The sequence below is a fragment of the Melanerpes formicivorus genome, unplaced genomic scaffold, assembly GCF_026170545.1.
Source record: "Melanerpes formicivorus ecotype bairdi unplaced genomic scaffold, bMelFor1.0.p_v2 SCAF_11, whole genome shotgun sequence".
NCBI classification, from domain to species: Eukaryota; Metazoa; Chordata; class Aves; order Piciformes; family Picidae; genus Melanerpes; species Melanerpes formicivorus.
In genome coordinates, this window is record NW_027142363.1 from 20,936,499 (window position 1) to 20,960,254 (window position 23,756).

Genomic DNA, 23,756 nt, shown 5'->3' on the forward strand with positions numbered 1-23,756 from the left:
CACCTTGCACAGCTTCACACAATAATGAACCAGCTATTCCATGCATCCTCCACAAAAGACTTCCCACTGCTATTCTCACCCTGGCCCCTTACGGCTCCCACTTATTCCATGCTACAACCAACCTGCTCCCATTCACTCCCTCGTTCCAACAGCCTGGCCCCTCTCAACTTGGCAAACTATACACTATTCCACCGTACCGGCTCACACAGCAAATTTACCCTGTCTTCCCAGTCACTGTTTAAAAACCTGTTACTTGTGTACTTGGAGTGCAACAACCACCTCTCACATACGGACTCTGCCAAGACAGCTACAGTTCCTGCTGCCTAAGTCTCAAACTACAACGTCCTCTCCTTTATTTATAGGATATGTCTGCTGCTGCACAAGCACATACCCACTCACACGTCATGCTTCAGCAGAGAAGAAAACAAGTTTCTCATATACAGAAATGATCCAAACAAAACTCCTTCTGCTCTTTTCAGACTTTTAACTTTCATTGGCCAGCAAGAACAGAAGAAACTCAGCAGGACTGTTAGGACTGGTTTGGTTTTACCTGACTGTCATCTTGCTGTTTGCAGTTTGTGGCAAGCTGAGGCACAAGATGATCTTCAGGTCTCTCCTCCACACTGCCACAGAAGATGACCTCAAACCTGGCCAAAACAATGACAACAAAAAAGCCCAACAGCTTTGATATACTTATTCTCAACATATAAAAGCACACACCACCCCCTCCCTCCATCCCTTTCACACAGGGCAATTTGTCTATACAAAAAAAAAATACATTAAAAATCAAAATATCACAGAAATATTCAGGTTGGAAAAGACCCTCAGGATCACCAAGTCCAAGGGATAACCCTACTCTACAAGATTCACCCCTAAACCATATTCCCAAGCACCACATCCAAAATATGTTAATAATACCCCAGTTCCAATCTCCCAAATAAAAAATGTGAAACTGTTACATTTGGGGCCTCAGCAATGGCCAGCAGTATCAACATTACATCAGTTAACTTACAGAGAGATTTGGGGTGACCTATACAAAGCATCTCTACAAAGTTGGTTACTAAGTAGTACCCACTGGCATTGAGGCTTGCAATGAATAAAATTCGGGACATAGTGTTTTAATGTAACTCCAAAATGTTATTTACCATCGTATCGGAGTAATTTTAAACTTTAGTTCATTTATACTTGCATGCACTCAGCAACTCATGTAAATGTTTTGACCTACTTTAATTAGACATTTGCAGTCTTTCAACTCTTCTGGTTTTGCTTCATACTACAAATATTTCCAAATACAGTGACCAGACTATTTCAGAACATGTAAAATTTATCACCTCATTGTTAAAATAGAAGCAAGAGTTTGTGGTTTTGGTTTTTTTTCTTTTCAGATTCCTGACAGGGTTCTTGGCAAAGATTAAATCCTTTCTCAAGGCTGCTGCAAAAGTGACAACAAAAACTGTTTCCATAATTTTAAACTGCAATGCGTTCTTGCATAATTTAAATGGCTAACTAGAGAGTCTAGTATTTTCAGTTCATTTAAGAGTGATTATACATGCCTGGATGTCGAGGCAACCACAACCAAGTATTGCATCATGTTCCCACTACACTTGGTGTATCTCGGTCTATTATTTTTGCCAGAAGTGTGGTATTTTATACACAATGGAAAACATCACATGGCTGGATGGAAGATTAGATATGCAAATTTATCTTCCAGACTAATGTTCAAAAAATACTAGGTTGCAAAACAAAATGCATGCTGTCATTTGCAACACCATTATACATCCTGTAATGTTTCTCACCATGTTCCTGTTAATGTATTCAAAACGAGCACGTTGGGTATGTGTTTACTATAGGGATATTCAACAGAATTCACTAATTCTTCTATCAGGAAAGAATGGAAATAGTAGCATTTGTGAAAGTGAGGAGTTACTAGCATTGCTAAACCAAACACACCAGTTTCACAGATTTCCATCATTGGATTTCAATCATATTGTTGCCTGTGCCAAACCGGGTTTTTTTTGACTCAAGCAGTTTGCCAGGTAAGATCTGAAAACCATTGCTTTTTCCAGCAGACAAAGCCACTGCTGATGAATGTCCATGTATTTGACATAACTGGTTACTTAAACCTGCTTCTCTGATCCTAGAAGAAATCCTATTAGTAGCATCACAGTTTCCATGAGGAGAAGATAACTTGATTTCCCACAAAGAAGCGCTGTGAATTTGGCCTTTGGTCACATGTATGTTGTGCCCAGCTCTGTTTGGTGGAGTTTTTAAGCTGTTTGGTACAAAAGCTGTTCCTATCCTAGGGCATGGATTTATATCCACATAGTTTCCCTAACTAACTAAGCACTAAAACCCCTACAAAAGACAGGTTGAAATTCAAAATCTTATCAGACTGATGGGTAACAAAGATTACTAACATATATAGTGACATGCTACCGTTCAAGCAGGTAAGCTGATTAGGTATCAAGTTAGAGATGTCAATTGGAAGTAAGCACATACAAGCATTATCTTTTAATTTTACCCTAATCTTCCTTTCTGCATCACTCCCACTCTCTGCCACAAATAAGACTACAGTGCCTTGCTGTTAGACGCACATAAATCATAAACACAGGACCAGTCTTCCCTATTTGGCGTATCCCTGCACCAAACTAGGTCCCCGTGCTGATCCCCCTACGGAAGCCATGGTAGTATTTTACACAGGTAGTACGCACAGCACTCCTACACAGTAACCGCGGGCCCAGCCGGCTGTCGGAAAAAGACAATTCCCGTTCCACATGAACGCTCAAGAGCGCGGATTCCCCACACAATCGTTCCTGCAGCGGTAACTGACAGCTGTGTGTAAGACCACCCACACGGGCTCCCCAGCGGTAAGGTTTAACAGGCGCATCCTCCACCCCGGGACGCCCCTTCAGCAGCCCCTCACCACCCTCGGCCCTCGACCGTTACCCGCCAGCGGGCGCGAGGCGCAGGCGCACCGCGCGCTCCTGCCGCCGCCGCTCCGGCCCGCGCACGCGCACCGCGGTCACTTCCCTGGCGGCGCCGGCGCACGCGGAACGGCTCCTGCACCAGGCCCGGTTGCATCACCCGGCGTGAGGGCCACGAGGGTCCTTCTGTGGGCTGCCCCGCGACGTGCCTGAGCCGCACCTAGCCCTTCGGTGGGGCTGGTGGCGGCCTCGAGCCGCTCTGCGCGGCGAGTCCCCGAGCTGGACGTCTGCTCGCCCGCCGGCGAGTGCCGGGCTTCGCGCCAGGGCCGGCGGTGCCGAGCGGAGCCGGGGGTCAGGCGACCGCGCGGGCTTCCTCGCTTCCTCTTCGGGCCAAGATGGCGGGGGATGAGGCGGGAGTGACTCTGGGGCAGCCGCACCTCAGCCGGCAGGACCTTGCTACCTTGGTGAGACTCGCCCGCCGGGCGCCCAGTGGACGGGGGCAGGTGGCCGCGGGTGGGGGCGCCTAGAAGCAGTGGATGCGGGGGCCGGCTGGGCGGACCAGCCATTGAGGGATGGCGGGGGGGGAGGTGGTGGCGGCGGCGTCTGGAGGCAAAGGGGATCCGTGCCTTCCTCCATGCCCGCCGTGGCCGTTGGAGCTGGTGAGGTCTAAGACGCCGCTGAAGGCGGCGGTGCTTCCGGGGAGCTGGGTTGCAGCACGGCGGGGCTAAAGGAGAGCATAGATGGAGGTAGGCGCCGAGCAGAGCGGCGGCGCTGGGAGCAGGTTAGGCTGGTCGTAGCGTGTTTGAGTTGGCTGGATGAGGCGCTTGGCTTGTTAGTGAGGGGAGTCTGCGGCTCGATCGGCTGGCGTCCCGGCTTTTAGAGTAAAGCTTTTCTGTGACAGTGCCGGAGACAGGGAGTTTTCTCCTTGTAAGGGCTGTCTTGCTTAGTACTATTCAAGGCTCTTTCCGCTCCGAAGTAGAACCATTCATTGGCTTTCTGTTTCCCCAACAGCTTAGATGAGTTGGTTGCCACCCCTATCTTGTTTGGGCTACCAAGAAATTTTGATTACCCAGAAAAATCACTTGTCTTCCTGTGGTAGTCTTCCCTTTTAATGTCTCCCCTGGGCTGTCTCACTTATTACACATAGATGTAGACAAAACCAGTTGAAAATCCTATTCCTGCTTCCCTGGTGTTCACCAAACTAGATATTCTTGGGGTTTGAGCCCAAAAGTTCTTTTTGTGTAGCAGCTAAGCATGGTGATATTCACTGGTGAGGGACATTAGTGATTTCACAAAGTTTCCTTACTTGCTTTTATTGTTGACCATGGCATTAGCCAGTTGGAAAGAGATAAGCCTACTTGAGAGGTCGGTAGGAGTTGCCTTTTAAGGCCTATTTTGTAGTTTTTCAGTTGGCTCTTTAATGCATGGAATTTTATAGTTGAACTTAGCCTTATACCAATCTTGAGAGGAAAAATTGCATGTGTGCACAATTGTGTGCACCTGGAACAATCATCTTGATGACAGGAGCTGCATCATGCTTACATGCCTGTCACCCTGCTACAGGGTGCCATCTGCAGGTCGTTGACTCCGGTGCTTGTAGTAATTAAGATAAGTTAATTAAGATATAGAAGAAACAGAAATTGAATTGCCTGTGGAACAAAACCTGGGTTTGTATTGGATGTGAGCATTCTGTTCATGTAATGCTTCAGAATAGAACGTGTGAGCTTTCATTATTACAGAGATGAGTTTGATTGTCAATCTCAGTGCTTGTTATGGCATAAACAATACATGATTTAATGTACATTTGTGTCTGTGTGTTAGCTCTATATTAGCAAACTGTTTGTATCCTGTCCTGCACTTAGGACTCTGTAGTCATTATCTTCACTTGAACTGAGCAGCTCAGCCATATGATTTCAGTGCAGGATGAAAATCTCAGTGTGAATTGTTTCAAAAGCAGTGCAGAGGAGCATTTCAGTGGATTTCAACATTTGTCCAATAACTGGACAAACAGCTTTAGAAAAACACCAAAACAACTCTTCAAGTCCAGTATCTATGGTTGCAATAATGGTACTTGGGGAAAAAGTAGCTGCTAAAAAAAGAAGAAAAAGAAACACCACAAAACCAAACCCACAACCCTAAATTACATTCATGGCACTAATGAAAGCTCTTCACTTACTGACTCCAAAGTGTTAGCTGTAATTATGTATTGAATATAGTGGAACCTTATACAAATTAAACTACTGTTTATTGACAAGCCTTTGGGTTTGAAACATAGTTGCAGCTCACTCTGTAGCCCATGGAAAGTTCATTTGAATTTGCCTGTTACATGAAATTTAAAGTTAGGGGTAGGTAAGGAGTTTTGTGTGTGTGTGAGAGCTTCTTTTGAGGGTTTTTGGTTTGTTTACTTCCATCCTTCACACCTTGCAGCCTATACCACTTTACAATCAGTGTTTTGATTTGCAAGCTATGCTGATGTGCAATCACAATTTTATTCACTTTTTGTCCTATCTCATATACTTAAAAGACAGGAATGCACATCTATAATTATTTGATTGAGCTTAGTTGGATTCTGCTGAACAGAATTACTGGGTAATTGCTAAGAAAATATTTGTAGTGCTTTGTAAACATTTAGATGCAAGTTAATGATATTTTTTGTTGTCCCTCATACAGGATGTTACCAAGTTGACGCCTCTCTCACCAGAAGTCATCAGCAGACAAGCAACAATTAATATAGGTAAAAATAAACTCCTGAAAAAGAGGGGTGCATCAGTGTGCCTCTGGTGCTCATGCAGTAGCATATGGTGCCTACACAAGAACGTTTTAGATGCTTATTTTACTGAAACAGACAGTAACAATAGTGGGTTTACTACAAATTTTATCAAGGTAAGGGAATACTTAAGCTGGAGAGTTGGGCAGGGAGAAATTTAATGAAATTCAGCAAGGGCAAGTACAGAGTCTTGCACCTGGGAAAGAACAAACCCCTGGACCAGTATAGGTTGGAGACTGGCCTGTTGGAGAGCAGTGAAGGGCAAAGGGACCTGGGGGTCCTAGTGAATGGAAGGTTGACCATAAGCCAGCAATGTGCTCTTGTGGCCACAAAGGCTAATGGCATTCTGGGTTGGATTAGAACAGCTGTCATTAGTAGGTCAAGAGAGGTTCTCTTCCCACTCTACTCTGCCCTGGTAAGGCTGCAGCTGGAATATTGTGTCCAGTTCTGGGCCCCTCAGTTCACGAAGGACTTCAGGGAACTGCTTGAAAAAGTCCAGTGCAGAGTCACAAAAATGATTAAGGGAGTGGAATATCTTCCTTATGGGGAGAGACTGAGAGAGGTGAGGCTCTTCATCTTGGAGAGGAGGGGACTAAGGGTCCCATTCATGTTTATAAATATGTAAAGGGTGATGGAGTCAGGCTCTGCTTGGTGATGCCCAGTGACAGGACAAGGGACAATGGTTGGAAGTTGAGGCATAGGAAGTTCCATGGAAACATGAGGAGAAATTTTTCACTGTGAGGGTGCCAGAGCCCTGAAAGAGGCTGCCTGAATGCATTCCTGTGTGACCTACTCTAGGTGCTCCTGCTCTGGCAGGGGGATTGGACTGGATGATCATTTGAGGTCCCTTCCAACCCCTGTGATTCTGTGAAGAAACTTGTCAAAGCCTTTTAACTTGAAAAGCACCAATTTTACAACTTGAAGAACACTATTGAATGAAGTGGGGAATAGTTGCTAAAGCAAAGTTTATTTTACCTTAAACATTGAAATTGAAATGAGTTTGGTGAAATTGCAAAGATCTGTCCATTTGGAGCTCAATTTAGGATCTTGTTTGTTTAAACAAAAACGTTCATGAAACCCATGCACCCTTCTGGACTTTGTGTTTACAGAGAGTACTTGGGGTAATTAGGTGTTGATCTGATTGGAATGTTGCACAAAATGAAACAGTGGTTTATTGACAAATGCTTGCTTTTGAAACATAGGTACAATTGGTCATGTAGCCCATGGGAAGTCGACAGTAGTCAAAGCTATTTCTGGAGTTCACACTGTCAGATTTAAAAATGAACTGGAAAGAAATATCACAATCAAGCTGGGTTATGCTAATGCGAAGGTGAGTCATTACCAGAATCTAGCAAGTATGTTGTTAATGTATTTCAAGGTGCATGTGTAGCTTACAGGTCACTAATCCTTGCTGACTTAATTTTCTATTCTATTTTTTTCCCCTCAATTTGTAAAACTTACAGATTTACAAGTTGGATGACCCAAGCTGTTCCCGGCCAGAGTGTTACCGATCCTGTGGAAGTAGCACCCCAGATGAGTTCCCTACAGATATTCCTGGCACTAAAGGGAACTTTAAACTAGTCAGGTAACTGCTGTGAAATTAATGGTATAGTTGTGGGGGCTTTGAAACATCCTTTTACAAACTGAAGATAGTCAAAGCTGAGCTGTGAGCAGAACTATTGTTATGGCACCCCTGATCTAAGGTATCATCTAAACTGCCTTGGTGTTAGTTGCGACACACAGTCTGTGGCAGAGCACAGCTGTGTCTCCTGCCCTCTGGCATTTGCAGGACTCCAAAATGACATTTTTCTGCTATTAATACAAGTCTATTTTAAAGCCACTGGAATGAGAACTAATGTGAACCTCACAAACACATCTTTAAAATTCCTTCCTGGAGAGTTAGTTCTGTTAATCTTTTTCTTCCTAGAGACAGAAGAGTTTTCCAAGTTCTTAAGCATATGAAAGCCTGATGCCTAATGTGAGATCAGGACTCCCTGGACTCTGGAGGCCATATGTTCTTTATATACTTTTTTTAATAAGCATAGCATGGTCATTATGCAGGCATACTAACTACAACAGTTGTTGCATAGGTCTTCACAGTGGTTGTTCAAATGAGAGTAGTCACAGAGACTCTTGTATGAGATTCCTGCTTTATATGTGTACAATGTGTGTGTACACAGGCAACTCAGTGCTGTAACCACAGATTTCCCTTCCTCAGATTCCAAGTAAAGCACTTGTTCTAGCAACTTCTGGGTTGTGACAGGCAGTCATGAAGCCATTATTACTGATAAAAAGTTTTAGATTCTTTATCTTACTGTTTATTTGCTTCTAGTAGATTTGTAACATTGTCAGCAGAGCAGCAGATTAGTTCCTTGCTTTTTGGTGGCATTGCTTGGGTGAATCAAGGATTCCACAGTGAATAGGTTTAGGCAGAAATGTAGAGAATCAGCTGTTATGGTCTGCACAACAAGAATTTGGAATGAGGAGCTGTAACATTCACAGATTCATAGAATGCCAGGTTGGAAGGGACCTCAAGGATCACTTAGTTCACCCTATCAGGATAAGAATATAGTTTAAGTGAGATGGCCCAGGACCCTGTCAAGCTGGGCCTTGAAACTGTCAAGTGTAGATAAATCTTTGAAGTCAAGTGCAATTACAGCCTTGTAATTAAAGGTGCATCATTTTCTAACATAGGAGAAATAGACACATCCTTTACAAGAGATAAATCTTGTGAGGTTTGTGTATGTTGGAGGTTTTCTTTGCTCGCTTGGGTTTTATTTTGCATTTAAATGTAGTCTACTTTACATTTGTGAAATATTAAAGCAGTACCTAATACAGATATATGGCATCAAATCTTAAAACTCAGAAACTATTCAGGGACCATTCAGTAGACTGTTGTCTTGGCTGAACTGGAGTTAATTGTACTAACTCCATCTTTCTAGTGTTATGTTTTGCAGTGATGTAGCTGGGTGTTGATAACAAAGCAGTTTTTTGGCTGGTGCTGAGCCAAGCACCAAGGCTGTGCTTTTCCAAAAATCCCCTGCACCAAGAGTATGCTGAGGGGTGGGCAAGATTTTGGGAGGGCACACAGCCGGGCTAGCTAACCCAAACTGACCAAAGGGGTATTCCATGCCATGTGACTTTAAAGCTGTAACTTCTCAGCAGCTGTCTTGAAATGATTCTCATTTGAAGGATGCTTTTAACTTCTGTGTCTGCCTAACCATTCACATAAATTGGTCAGAGAAGCTGTTGATAACTGGCTTTTTGGACTTTCTTGTAACCTTTTTCTACAACAGGCATGTCTCTTTTGTGGATTGTCCTGGCCATGATATTTTGATGGCTACTATGTTGAACGGTGCAGCAGTAATGGATGCAGCTTTACTGTTGATAGGTAATGATTGCTACACAAAACCAGAAATCTGGGGTTTGGGGTTTTGGGGTTTTTTATATCATGAAGCAACTTTATATGGGCTTTAAAATTTAGTGGTGTGAGGTGACTATTTAAAACAAGTGAATTCTTTTGATGTGTTTAAGGAAATAAAGTGATGCTACAGTACAAATGTACCCTAACAAGCTGGGTTTTTTAAAACCTCACTAGTACTCATTAGTTTGGTAACTGGCTTGACTGATAGGAGATCAGTTAGGTAAAGTGAAACCTTGTAGGTGATATAATACTGTAAAATTTATATCAGCTCTATGGAAATCAGTTACCTACAGGTACATTTTGAATTCCTCTGAAGCTTCAGTTTGCTTTAAATACATATCTGCCTTTGCCAGGCAGGAGAGTCCACAAACATCAGTAATCCCAGATGAACACAGGCAAAGTCAGGGTGCAGGAGACTTACTTTGGTGGGGTCAATTTTTGTTCCTATTTGCAACCACCAGGGAGTGAGTAAAACTGATTTTTGTCTGCCAGTAGAATATAGTGGTCTGCAGTGATAATAGCAATTATCTTACCTGTGTAAAGCACGTCAACAAACAAGAAAAACAGCTTCAGTAGTCTGAGATAGCTGTGAGAAGTTGTTCCTGCTGGCTGTTTGAATCTAGAAAGTGCAACGGACCAAACTTCAAGTGAGATAAACAACCGTAATGGCACATCAGCCAAAAAGCTGGGTTCTTGGATGGCAGGAATCCAAACCATGCTGAAAGCTTCCCTGTTCTCTTACTTGATATATTTAGTGTGCTACAGAGTTTGAGAATCTAGGCATTTCTGTGGCTTCAGTGAGAACAGAATAGCAAAGGATTGCAAAATGTTGCTTGAAAGGTGAATTGCAGTCAGTACTTCAATGTTTGAAGAGCTAAAGGATGGAATAAGTCAAGCAGATACAAGTTAACTGTCAGCATCTTTGGAATTTTTAAATGTGTCTCAACTGGGAGCAAAAATGAGGAAACCACTCTGTCATCCTCTCATCTGTCATATATTGTGTGGGTGCTACAGCTAGTAGTTCAGGGGAGGACTAGGTGCTTATTAATTTGGATGCTTCGTGTGCTTACTAATTTGGATGCTTCACATGTAGTTCAGTGAGAGGTGACTGTCTTTTTGAATAAAGATGCAGTGGAAAGTAGATATTCTAACTGCAAGAGTTTTGTCTACCTTTATAGTTTCTATATTGTAGTCACTTTTCTTCTTTCAGCTGGTAATGAATCATGCCCTCAACCCCAGACCTCAGAACATCTAGCTGCTATAGAAATCATGAAACTGAAACACATTTTGATTCTACAGAATAAGATAGATTTGGTGAAAGAGAGCCAGGCTAAAGAACAATATGAACAGATTCTTGCTTTTGTACAAGGTAAGTTTTCATCAGCAGAAATCCAATTAGTGGTGGAGATGTGGTTTTCTGTATGTTTGGAGAAGAGCTTCTCTTGTTCAGGTGATTGTAACAGATGAGTCTGGTAATCTTAAAAATGGACCATTGGAGTTGTGCCTCTTGGTAGTTTCAGACAACTTGGGTACAACACTCTTGAGGCTGTTGATGGGAGCTCTGCATGTAAAATGAATAGCAATGGCTCTTATCTACTAGTTTTCACTGATTTTGAGGTTTCTTAGAATCATAGAATTGGTTTGTGTGGAAAAGCCCTCTAAGCTCATCAAGTCACGCCAACACCACCATGGCCATTGAACTATGTCCCAAAGTGCCATGTCTACACAATTTTTTTTAACACCTCCAGGCACCTCCTTGGGCAGCCTATTCCAATTTCTGACCACTCTTTCCATAAAGAACTTTTTCCTAACATCCAATCTAAACCTTCCCTTGCACGGTTTCAGGCTGTTTCCTCTCATCCCGTCACCAGGGACAAGAGGCTGACCTCCACCTCAGTACAACCTCCCTTCAGGTAGTTGGAGGGAGCAGTGAGGTCTCCCCTCAGCCTTCTTTTCTCCAAACTAAACAATCTCAGTTCCCTCAGCTGCTCCTCATTAGGCTTGTTCTTGGGATTATTTGTTCTTGGCTTGTTTCTTTGATGGAGATTGTACTGTGATTTTACTGGAGTGCAGGAGAGGATAAAGCAGTACTTGTTAGGGGCACCTTGTAAATATGGTAGCTTACCTAACCACACAAGACTGGGCTTTCATCCCTCTCTGTAAGTCCAGATCAGGCAGTGTTATCCTACCCTCTAAAGCTCTGCTCAGTGTTAGTCTAGTGCTTTGAGGTCCATCTTTACTAGGAGATTATTTAACCTGCTTCAGCTGGTGTATGTGAAAAGCTGTGGAGCTGGATTGTCACCATCAAAAGTCATTGATGGTTCTTTCTGTTGGGTTTTTGTTGTTGTTTTTTCTAGTTGTTTCCTTGCACAAGCCATTCACAACAGTTATATGAGGATGGCTTGATGTATAAATTTGGAGTTTGAGAACTGAAACTACATGAGAAATATTAATAATACTTACCAAGCCTTCCATAACATTAGGATTGTTCTCAAAGACTTGTAGTGCAACACTTAGAAAATATAGCTGATTAGAATGATAGGAATTTTAGTCAGGGAAATATAACTGTAAAATAAATGCTGATGTATCAGACACTGAGCTGTCTGAGGAGATTATCTTAAGAATATTTCAGATCTTAAGAATACTTCACAATGTAGGACGTGAATTCTCCCTTAGAAAACAAGATTATCTTGCACAGTGTTCAGAGAGCAACAGTAAAGCTTCCTCAGTACGCAGTTACCCAGAGGCAATATGAGGGTTGTTTCAGAAAGCCTCCAAAAGTAGGTCTGAGTGGTTTGAGTTAAAATGTTGAAGGAAAGAGTGAATGCTCTGGTAGTTACCACTTTGGGAAATACACAGAAATTGTGACTTGAAATTTCTAAGTATTTGTACCAATGACAGAACACTTGGTCACATTGCTGTGAGTACTGTGTTAAGGCTTGATGTTGAACTTGATTTTGGTTTAGGTACAGTTGCAGAAGGAGCTCCAATAATTCCAATCTCAGCACAGCTGAAATACAACATCGAGGTAGTTTGTGAGTATATAGTGAAGAAAATCCCAGTTCCTTTGCGAGACTTCACATCTGAACCAAGGCTTATTGGTATGTAAATGCTTAGGTCTGGGCTTTTGTAGCTAACCACTGAATACCTGTGTCTGCACTTAAAATAGCATGTTGCTGAGTGCTCTAAAAAGAGGTAGATTTAAAAGAAGCATTTAGTGTGCTCATATTTTAAAAGTTGCCATGTTTTTTTCATTCCAATATCGTTTGTTCATAGTTAAATCTATAGTTAAATCTCTTCATGGTAATTACTGGCTTTTGCACGTACTCTGTCTATATGACAGCACAGAAATGGAATAGACTTGATATTTATTTGTCTGAAAAATATTCCTAAGTTGCTGTGAATTTAAGTTTGATTTAACAAAGTACTGACAAACCACTGAATCTGAAAATTAAATTATTTCCATGAAAATCTTACAGGTAGCCTGGTTAGATTTTCTGTATTAGTCTCTTCTCTCCTGGATATAATCATCAAAGTCATTAGTCGTGTCCAGCACATTGTGAAATTCAGGTGCCTGAGGATGAAACCATTTGTTTGCCCTTTTCATAGAATTGTCAGGGTTGGAAGGGACCTCAAGGGTCAGCCAGTTCCAATACCCCCCTGCCGTGGGCAGGGACACCTCACACTAATCCGGTTGCTCAGAGCCACATCCAGCCTAGGGATGAGGCTTCTACCACCTCCCTGGGCAACCTGTTCCAGTGTCTCACCACCCTCATGGGGAAGAACTTCTTCCTAACATCCAATCTTAATCTACCCATTTCTAGTTTTGCTCCATTTCCCCTAGTCCTAAAAAGTCCCTCCCCAGCTTTCTTGTATCCCCTTTCAGATACTGGAAGGCCACAATAAGGTCTCCTTGGAGCATTCTCTTCTCCAGACTGCACAACCCCAACTCTCTCAGCCTGTCCTCATAGGAGAGGAGTTCCAGGCCTCTGATCATCCGCATGGCCCAACTCTGGACATGTTCCAGCACGTCCGCATCTTTCTTGTAGCAGGGGCTCCAGAACTGGATGCAGTAAGCTAGGTGGGGTCTCATCAGAGTGGAGCAGAGGGGGAGAATCGCCTTCCTCGACCTGCTGGCCATGCTTCTCATGATGCAGCCCAGGATATGATTGGCTTTCATGGCTGCAAGTGCATACATAAAGCATGGGAGACCTACAGAATATGTTCAGAATACATAGAAACTGATCACTTTTATTAAAAACAAGGTCAAACTGCTTTACAAAACCACTTCCGATATTCACGATTGACTTGGTTTCTTTTTCGGCTACTGATCTTGAACTTAATTTCTGCTATGTAAAAACAGTTTGAAAAGACATTTATGCTTAGGAGCAGCTTAAGTGGTTTTGAGAACAAAATCAACCATGTTCTTAAAAATCTAGAATAAAATATTTTTCAGGTTTTGGTCTTCTGGCTTATGTTGTTGTAATATTTAGGAGTATTTGTCTGCCTTCATAAGAACAGGGAAGCACTCAAAGTTCCTACAGGAAGACACTACTACTTTGAAAACCTGGTCTTAAATACAAGCCTGATTATGGTTTACTCTTTGTAGTAATTAGATCTTTTGATGTCAACAAGCCTGGCTGTGAAGTTGATGACCTTAAGGGAGGTGTAGCTGGTGGCAGTATTCTAAAGGGTGTCTTAAAGGTAACCTTTTCCCTTCATTATCTCCAGATTTGTAATAATAATTATTAGAGGTTTTCCTTGCTTAATGCAAAATTAATCTCTAATTGATTTGTATAAGTCCTCTCTGCCTGTACCTCATTTTTAGTTTCCTTCTCTAAAATACCAGAACAAGTAACCCTGACTTTTTTAGGTTTTTTTAATCAATTTTTGTTACTCAGATCTTAACTTCTACTTATGGCAATACTGATTTCATTGATTACAAAAATTGAGGGAGCTGCTTTTTTTGGGTTTTGGTGTTTTGGGGTTTTTGTTTGTTTGTTTGGTTTTTGTACAACTTAATTCCTGAATTACTGGGGGGAAGAGGAGAGGAAAAGAGTTTTGAAGGCACCTTGGAAGTGTGTGGGGGTTCCCACAAGTCCCGCTTCCCTGTTTAGCTATTCTCTCTCTTTTGATCTTCATTTTGATTCTGTGATACTGTCAATAAATGGAAACATGAAAAGTTTCTCTGCTAGACTGGAAAGAAAACCACATCTTCAAACATTTATCTCTGCTAGACTGGAAAGAAAACCACACCTTCAAACATTTATACAACCTGTATCTCATTTATCGATGCTGGTCACTTACCCTGGTCAAATTAACTCCATTTTTCTCAGTGCTGCAACATTTCTAAATGAAATCTTCTTTTTAAATTAAATTAATTTCTAAATATTGGAATTATTGCTGATAAAGAGCCTTTGCTAAAGGAGTTTTATGAGTAGTTTTGAAAAGCAAATCCCTTGGTGCATTGGCTATAAGAAACAGAGCTTTGTCATTCAGTTTGCAGTAAACAAGGGCAAGAGAGCCCAAGAAGCTCTACAGCAGCCCAGAGCCAAAAACTTGTATGAATGGTAGGTCTTGTCTGTGACTAGTAGTTAGTTTTATGTTGCTCTGAAACAATCAGTTAATCACTTTATCACTTTTTTAATTAGGTGGGCCAGGAAATTGAGGTCCGGCCTGGTATTGTATCCAAGGACAGTGAAGGAAAACTCATGTGCAAGCCAATCTTCTCCAAAATAGTGTCACTCTTTGCTGAACACAATGATCTGCAATATGCTGCTCCAGGAGGTCTTATAGGTAAGAACATTCTCCTATGGAAATAGTTACTTATTTAGGCATATTACAATCACTTGGTTACATTCAACAATGTATTTCACCGTGGAAAACAAAAAGCCTAGGAAAAATTTAAAGTATTATATGTGGAGAGATACAACATGAGCATGAAAAGTAGATGTTTAATAAATAAGATGTATTTCTGAGTGTTACTGGCCAGTGCAGATCAGCTTGCATTGTTAGCTACCAGCTTTAACAGTAGAATGTTTTTCCATCACAGACCTTACAGTCTTGCTGACATTCTGAATCACAGAATGTTAGGGGTTGGAAGGGACCCTGAAAGATTATCCAGTCCAACCCCCCTGCCAGAGCAGGAGCACCTAAAGTAGGTTATACAGGAATGTATCCAGGCAGATTTGGAATGTCTTGAGAAAAGGAGACTCCACAACCTCTCTGGGCAGCCTGTTCCAGGGCTCTGGCACCCTCACAGTGCAGTTCAGGTAGGGGGATTCCCAGTACACACTCAGATTGTGGGGTTTAGATCTCCGTCAAGTCTTTTAACGCACAAACGCACAATCTACCTTTCTGTTACTCCTTGTGACTTTTCCTTACTGTGTTTTAGGTGTTGGAACTAAGATTGATCCAACTTTGTGTCGGGCTGACCGAATGGTAGGCCAAGTTCTTGGTGCAGTTGGAGCACTGCCAGAAATATTTACAGAGCTAGAAATTTCCTATTTCTTGCTGAGACGACTATTAGGTGTTCGCACTGAAGGAGACAAGAAAGCTGCAAAGGTCTGTACTCCTTTTTTTGTTGTTTGTTTTTCCCCTGATTTCTCTTCTTGTGCTAAGTTTTACTAGTATATACACTTTTGATCTTATGCAGTGATTCACAGAATGTTAGGGGTTGAAAGGGCCCTCAAAAGATCATCCAGTCCAACCCCCCTGTCAGAGCAGGAGCACCTAGAGCAGATCACACAGGAGCACATCCAGGCAGGTCTTGAGTATCTCCAGAGGAGACTTCACACTCCCCCTGGGCAGCCTATTCCAGTGTTCTGTCACCCTCACAGTGAAAAATATTTTCTTCATGTTTACATGTCTGTCTGTTCATATATGTTTGTCCCTAAACTTACCTGCTTACTCAGAATCACCATAGAATGGTTTCAGTTAGAAGGGATTTCCAAAGCTCATCCAGTCCAACCCCACTGCAGTCAGCAGGGACATCCTCCACTGGATCAGGTTGCCTAGAGCCTTGTTGAGCCTGACCTTGAAGATGTCCAGGGAGGCACTTGAGGCCACATCCCTGGCCAACCTGTTGCAGTGTTTCACCACCCTCACAGTGAAGAGCTTGTTCCTAGCATCCAGTCTATATCTACTCTTTAATTTCAAACCATTGCCCCTTGTCCTATCACTGCAGGCCTTTGTAAACAGTCCCTCTGCAGCCTTCTTGTAGGTCCCTTCCAGGTACTGGAAGGCCACTGTCAGGTCTCCCTGGAGCCTTCTTTTCTCCAGGCTGAGCAAGCCTAGCACCTTCAGCCTGTCCTTGATCATCTCCATGGCCCTCTGCTGACCCACTTCATCATGTTCTTCTTGAGTTGAGGGTTCCAGAGCTGGGTGCCATATTTAGTACTACAGAAGAGTGCTTTTCAGAGGAGGGGAGTAGGAATTAATATCAGTGCAGTTTAAAGCAGCATAAAGTGTTTGTGTCTCCGTGTTAGATAGTCTCCTAAACGTGCTGATGGTAGTTTTGCTATATTATAGGCTGGTCCATGTATGCAATAATTTGCTTTATACATAAACTGATCTACTTCCTACTCACATGCTTTTTGTACATTCTCTTTCTGAAGAACTTTTTAAGGTTAACTATTTTGGAAACACTGTAGTTGAAAAGAAACAAAACTTTGTTTGTGGTCTATATTGTACAAATTAAACTAAAAGACCATAGATTTTTCCCTGCTAGTGTTGAAATCTAGAAACTGCTTCATGCACCGGTGAATTAAAGTGCTTCAGTGCTCTTTTTAGCCTGTGAAAGGGATTATTTTGTTGAGAAGTCATTTTGCTGCGTGTATGCATAAGGGAAATGAGAGAATATCCAGATGATTTAAAAGAATGAGGTTAACATTCTGATTTGCAGCAGTATCTGAGACTGTTAACACTTTCTAACCCAGGATGTGCAATCATTAGGGTGTTTTATATGAGTTCTTGGGCTCTCTCTCTGTTTTCTATCATACCAAGAACCTGCAGAACTACAGGTGCAAGATATATACAGATTTGTCCTTTCACACGCAAACTTTACCCACTGACACTGTTGTGTGTGGATTGTGTGGGTGGGTATTTATAGTTTTTACATACCTCAGCTATTTCTGTCTTTTGTGGCAGATGGGTACAGCAGATACTCAATATTGGCTGTGGGCTTGGGGCTGGGAGAGTTGTGGTCTTGTTTTGTTAGGGTTTTTTAATACTAAAGCATCTATTTCAGAGTTCTGTATGTCTGTCTTCAGGTGCAAAAATTATCAAAGAATGAAGTTTTAATGGTGAACATAGGATCCTTATCCACTGGAGGGAGAGTCAGTGCAGTTAAAGCTGACTTGGGGAAGATTGTGCTTACTAACCCAGTATGCACAGAAGTGGGAGAAAAAATTGCCCTGAGTCGAAGAGTTGAGAAACACTGGCGGTAAGTTACCTTAACTAGGTAGAGTACCTGGCTATGAGATGGGTAACAAAAAAGTATGCAACTGATTTTTTCTTCACAGATTGCACTGGGTTGGAAGGGACCCTCAAAGGCCATCTTGTCCAACTCCCCTGTAGTCAGCAGGGACACCTCCACCTAGATCAGGCCACCCAGGGCCACATCGAGTCTGATCTTGAATGTCTCCAGGCACAGGGCCTTAACCACATCCCTGGCCAGCCTGCTCTAGGATTTTACCATTCTGATTGTAAAGAACTTCTTCCTTATGTCCAGCCTAAATTTACCTTTCTCTAGTTTCAAACCATTGCTCATTATCCTATCACTTCAATCCTTTCTAAACAGTCCTTCCCGAGCCTTCCTGTAGGTCCCCTTCAGATACCGAAGTGTAGCTGTTGAAATGTAGTTATTTTGTCCTAGAACTAAGTGAGTGTATTCTGGTTTAAAGTTCCTCTGGATTCTTTCAACTGATGGACACTGTTATTGTGAAATGCTTAATTTCATTACTAGACACTTGAAAAAAAGGAAGCTTTATAACTGGGTGGGTAGCTACTGGTAACAGACAAGGAAGGTTCGTGGTTTGTTGCCAAAACTGCTGTGCTCTAAGTTGAGCTAACAGTGGGCAATCTTGGTAGAGCAGTTTGGAAATTCAGGTGATGTTAAGTCACGTCTTTATCCTGTCTTTATCCTCACCTAAATCAGTGCAGCTCTGCCTGTGGACCTGTGTGTGATTTCTAGTGCAACCTTTAAGTAATAGCAAGGGAACGGAGAAAAGACATTCTGAGGTTTGAGTGGTTTATATACTGTGAATAGAGAGGAAATAAAAAAACTGCCAACTAGATTGACCCATTCAAATTACATAAAATGTCTGACTGCACAGAAACATCAAGAGGCTGAAAATGACAAGCAGAGTTGTTTGATGATTCACTTTAAACTCAGTGCCCATACCCCTTTCTAAATGATTATGCATCCTGTGCTTGTTGTGTTCCGTAAGACTTAGGAAGAATCCTACATCTGGGAAGGAAGAATAAACTGCACCAGTACGGGTTAGGAGGTGATCTGCTGGAGAGCAGCCCTGTGGAGAAGGACCTGGGAGTCCTGGTGGATAAGTTGTGCATGGGACAGCAATGTGCCCTTGCGGCCAAGAAAGCCAATGGGATCCTGGGGTGCATTAAGAAAAGTGTGTCCAGCAGATCCAGGGAGGTTCTCCTCCCACTCCACTCTGCCCTAGTGAGGCCCCACCTAGAATATTGCATCCAGTTTGGGGCCAGTTCAGGAGGGACACAAATCTACTCGAGGGAGTCCAACAGAGGGCTACAAGGATGCTGAAAGGACTGGAGCACTGCCTGATGAGGAGAGCCTGAGAGACTTGGGGCTGTTGACATTGGAAAGGAGAAGACTGAGAGGGAGGCTGAGATACCTCGGGCTGTTCAGTCTGGCAAGAAGACTCAGAGGGGATCTAACCAATGTCTATGAATATCTGAGGGCTGGGGGTCAGAAAGGAAGGGACAGGCTCTGCTCAGTTGCACCCTGGGATAGGACAAGGGGCAACGGATGGAAACTGCAGCACAGGAAGTTCCAGCTCAACATGAGGAAGAGCTTCTTTATTGTAAGGGTCATGGAGCACTGGAATAGGCTCCCCAGGGAGGTTGTGGAGTCTCCTTGTCTGGGGACTTTCAAGACCTCTCTATATGTGTAATTGTGTGACCTGTGCTGGATTCTGTGGTTCTGCTCTGGCAAGGGGGTTGGGCTTGAAGATCTCCAGAGGTCCCTTCCAAGCCTTAACATCCTGTGATCCCATGAATATTATAACAGCATAAGGGTATTTAGATTCACTGACTCTGCACAGGTCTTGTAGTATAAGGGAACATGGCCATTATTACAAGCAGTGCTTACTGTATTGAAAAGAACCAAGCTGTAAATTAAAACCCATAGAGGCATGTTTTTTTTTCTGATCAACAAGAAAGCTTAGAATTTAGTTCCTGCTCTCTCAGAACTAGCTGACAAATTAGGGAAGAGATTATTCCCTGGGGGAAAAAAAAAGAAACAAGAAAAAAGACAATGTGTCTTGAACAGGAGGGAAAAAAGTAATTAAAAAAAAAAAAGAAGGCAGAACCCAAATTACATCAGGGAAAGCAGAAGGAAGAGGAGAAGAGAGGAAATTTATACTGGAAACTACTGAGATTTTTTGAACTGATAGTCTGTGCAAATTGTGAGTTTTGTTTCTGCTGTAGGTTACTCCCCACTTGAAAAACATGAACTAATTTTGCCAAGAAGTCCACCTGTCTGTGGATTATAGGGTGGGCAAGTAGTGGCAGCCTGCTATAAAGATCCTGCTATTAAAAAGTTGCCTTCTGTGCTATATTAAAAGGACAAAGAACCAACATCAGGAAGCAAGGTTGAGAAAAAGTTAAGGAGCAGCTTAATAAAATCCAGTTGGAGTAAAGATCATGTACAGCTGGTACTGTGAAAAGGAGCTTGTAGTCTGAGACAGTGGAGTACTGGAAAGATGGAAGAAAGAGACAAAGAGGACGTGTTAAATGGAAAGCAGGTATATAGAGGTATAGAGGTTAAGCAGCAAATGGCCACACAAACAGGATACACTTGATGGCAAGGAACCATAAATTCAAAGGTGGACTAGTTACAACCTAAGGATATGGTGCTGAAACCTGGTAAGTGCTGGGGGGACATATTTCAGTTTCTCTTTTGTTTTCCAGAGACAGGCTTTACTGCTCAGCAAATAAAATGGAGAGGCACTTGTGCTTCCTGTGTATCTCCTTGCCAGAATCTGGAAGTATTTTAAAGGCAGTTATATTAATAATGTGGACTGCCTGCTGACTGAGGAAATGGACATCATCTTACATTTCTTTTTAGAAGTGCATTTTTCTGATGCAGCAGTGGCCTATAAAAGGGACTTTCATTTTACTGACTATAGTAGAGCTTAGCGGAGGACCGAGTTGCCTTTAGGGGTCACATGTTCATTGAGAGTTACTCTGGTTATAATCTTAACTGTTGTCTTGTCTGAATTCTCCCATTTTCATTGCTGTTTGAAATCAGGCATAGGTAAAAGAGATGGAGCTGTGAATAGATTTGTAGTCTACCAGGGCAATGTAAGTTACAACATAGTTTATTGTTCAGAGGTACATCATTAGCTGATTACAAACACACAAATGTTCTGTCTCTTGTCCTTTTTTCTTCTGTTTCCACTAACCAGTCTTAGATCTGGGTTGGATGAGGCCTTCCACAACCTGGTCTGGTGGAAGGTGTCTTCCCCTCATGGCAAGGGGGGTGGAACTAGATGATCTTCAAGGTCATAGAATTGTCAGGGTTGGAAGGGACCCCAAGCATCATCTAGTTCCAACCCCCCTGCCATGGGCAGGGACACCTCAGACTACATCAGGTTGCCCAGAGCCACATCCTTGAAAACATCCAGGGGTGAGGCTTCCACCACCTCCCTGGGCAACTTGTTCCAGTGTCTCACCACCCTCATGATGAAGAACTACTTCCTAACATCTAATCTAAATTTCCCCTCCTCTAGCTTGGATCTGTTCTCCCCAGTCCTATCACTACCTGACACCCTAAAAAGTACCCAATCAGCTTTCTTGTAGGCCCCCTTCAGATACTGGAAGGTCCCTTCCAACCTAAGCCATTCAGTGAATCTTGTAGGATGTTTTGGGTGGGAGACAAGTGGAGAAAATGCAAAATGTGAAAACTGAAGGCTGAATAAAGAGATGTTGATTTATCCAGGAGATTGCTGCCTGCCATTTAAAAGTAATCTAAACTGTTTGTTTTTCTTTTTGCAGTTTAATTGGTTGGGGTCAGATCAGAAGAGGAGTGACAATCAAGCCAACTGTTGATGACGACTGAAAAACAAGAGAGTGCTTCATTTTTACAGATGAAGTGCCTATTTCTATTTTGGAGGGGGTCTATTTTCCCAGTGGAATTGGAAGCTGTGCAAACAATATCTTGGGAGTTGTATGGCTGTCCTTGTGCATTTTATTGAATTTTACCCCTCTTACTAAAATACTAGTCACTATCACCATTAAAAGCATACAAGAATTGGCATAGAAGTGGGTTTAATTATCCACATTTTAGCAGAAATTAATTGTACATGTCTCCTGGCATGTCTAATTTATCTTACTTTGTGTTTCAGACATATCTGTTCAATATCAGCCAAGCCAGCCCCAGTGTAACAAGCAAACCATAAATCTGGTCTTGAAATAAAATGTTGCTATTTTCATGAATCCATACCATTTTTCTGAGTGACAAAAGACTGCAGTGATTGTCCAACTAATGCAAGAGCTAAAAGGAAAAAAAACCAAACCTACCTACTAAACTCTTCTTGAAGACTACTGCCCTTTCAGCACAACATCTTTTGCTGAGACAGCTGTTTACAGCAAATACCTTCCTGCTTTGTATGGTTCTGACTTTAGGATTCTACTTGTATTACACTTTGTAATTAGGATGGCAGCATTGACTGACTTACATTTGTCTCTTCCAGTATTATGAGTTTTGGTTCAACTTCCAAACAAAAAAACTACAAGTAAACTGGATCTGAACTGGCAGTACTGGTTTTGATCTTATTTTAGAATGAATTTACAAAAACAATGTGGTTAATTTTGAAGTGTAGCTGTTTGTCACCATGGATCACTGTGTGGGTGACCTGGGAGCTCTTTATACAGTAGGAGTAAACTGCTTATTTCGAAGTTCCATGGAGCAAATATTAGGTGTGATCTTGAAGTATAAAATACCTGGAAAAGGCTGTAAAAAGTGGGGAGTCATGGTGGGGAAAGGGGAGGTGGAATTCAGAATGAGATGAGGAAAAAAAGGTATAAACCCACTTTTGCTTAACTAGCCTGAACCACACTCCTCAGGAGAAAGTATGTAATAAACTTAGTGTAGAGTGCTAATAGCTTTGTCCATTTAGGCTTAACTTCATTTGGCCTAATGTACATAGTTTTAGACATTTTCTACAGTAGACTATTGAGCAAGTCATGTTACTTCCCATATTTTTATACAAAGCACTGTGTTAATTTTCAAAGCCCACTTTCAGTTGTATTTAATATCTTCAAGGGTATCCTAAAGGTAAGTAATATTTAGAATAGAATAGAAATAGACTTTGCTGAAGCAGCTTGAGTCTTATTCCTGATTTCACTTTGTATTTTGTGCTCCCTTTTCCCATCTACATTCCTGTTTCTCCATTTGTAAAGTACTTCTACCTCACTTGGTGTTGAGAGTAAATGCATTGATTTTTGTGTAGTGCTTTTTCCAACTTGGGAGAGATATGGGGGTATTGGTTGATAGTCTGAACTGAACATGAGTCAGCAGTGTGCCCAGATGACCAAGAAAGCCACGGGCATCCTGGCTTGGACTAGGAACACTGTGGCCAGGAGAAACAGGAAGGTGATCATCCCCTTGTACTCAGCACTGGTGAGGCCATATCTCAGGTGTTGTGTTCAGTTCTGAGTTCCTCACTACAGGAGGGACATAGAGGGACTGAAGCACATCCAGAGAAGGGCAGTGAGCCTGGAGAAGGACCTGGAGCACCTGGCCTACAAATTGGATCTGAGGGAGCTGGGGTTGTTCAGTCTGGAGAAGAGGAGGCTGAAGGGAGACCTCATTGCCCTCTACAACTACCTGAAGGGAGGCTGGAGCAAGGAGGGGGCAGCCTCTTCTTGGTGGAAAGTGACAGGACCAGAAGACATAGTTTCAAGCTGCACCAGTGGAGGTTCAGGCTGGATATTAGGAAATATTTTTTCCCTGAAAAGTTTATCAAATATAGGAATGGTCTGCCCAGAGCAGTGGTGGAGTCACCATCCCTGGGGGTGTTCAAGCAGTGTGCGGGCCTAGTGGACGGGGACCTGGTTTAGTGTTGCCCCTTCAATGCTGGGTTGAGGGTTGGACTGGATGAGCTTGGAAGTCTCTTCCAACCAGATATATTCTGTGATTCCTTTTTAAAAGAAAGGAGGTTAGCTGTAATTCTAATTATTCTAGTACTTGACCAGTATAGAGTTTTCAACATTTCTGTTTCAAATGTTATCTCCTGTGCTTTGGAAGCAGTATGCAGTTTCATTTCCAATGGGCTGGCTAGCTAGGGCATGTGTGGAATTGGCAGCTGTCACACTTCCTACATTCTGGAGATGGACAGATCAGGGCATCTTGGATGGCATCAGTACCTACACTTGT

The 23,756-nt window shown here is 42.4% G+C and overlaps 2 protein-coding genes across 6 annotated transcripts in view; one reads left to right on the top strand and one right to left on the bottom strand.

The window, feature by feature from the left end:
* Positions 1-3,052, bottom strand: part of KLHL15 (kelch like family member 15) — a 31,825-nt gene extending 28,773 nt beyond the window's left edge. For 2 of the 5 annotated variants that reach the window (XM_068144795.1, XM_068144796.1), the window contains exons 1-2: positions 2,712-2,900; positions 551-647 (exon numbers count right to left, since the gene is read on the bottom strand). The gene's annotated coding sequence lies outside the window, so the exon portion shown is untranslated. Of the gene's footprint in view, positions 1-550; positions 648-2,711; positions 2,901-2,946 lie in introns of those variants that run through there. The other 3 variants (XM_068144797.1, XM_068144798.1, XM_068144806.1) reach the window with 3 other exon arrangements.
* Positions 3,053-3,287: 235 nt separating this feature from the next.
* EIF2S3 (eukaryotic translation initiation factor 2 subunit gamma) lies at positions 3,288-21,814 on the top strand. Its single transcript, XM_068144808.1, has 12 exons — positions 3,288-3,388; positions 5,595-5,658; positions 6,894-7,021; positions 7,155-7,276; positions 8,988-9,082; positions 10,326-10,484; positions 12,082-12,216; positions 13,725-13,819; positions 14,767-14,911; positions 15,510-15,679; positions 17,386-17,558; positions 21,374-21,814. Exons 1-12 carry the CDS (start codon positions 3,320-3,322, stop codon positions 21,435-21,437), a joined length of 1,419 nt encoding a protein of 472 aa, XP_068000909.1. The 5' UTR covers positions 3,288-3,319; the 3' UTR covers positions 21,438-21,814.
* The last annotated feature ends 1,942 nt before the right edge of the window (positions 21,815-23,756 follow it).

Bases quoted from the DNA above. Each gene is read 5' to 3' on its own strand.
- EIF2S3 (XM_068144808.1), top strand. From the start codon at position 3,320: ATGGCGGGGGATGAGGCGGGAGTGACTCTGGGGCAGCCGCACCTCAGC. The intron at 10,485-12,081 runs GTAAGTTTTCAT...ATTTTGGTTTAG, and splicing joins GATTCTTGCTTTTGTACAAG to GTACAGTTGCAGAAGGAGCT. The intron at 14,912-15,509 runs GTAAGAACATTC...ACTGTGTTTTAG, and splicing joins TGCTCCAGGAGGTCTTATAG to GTGTTGGAACTAAGATTGAT.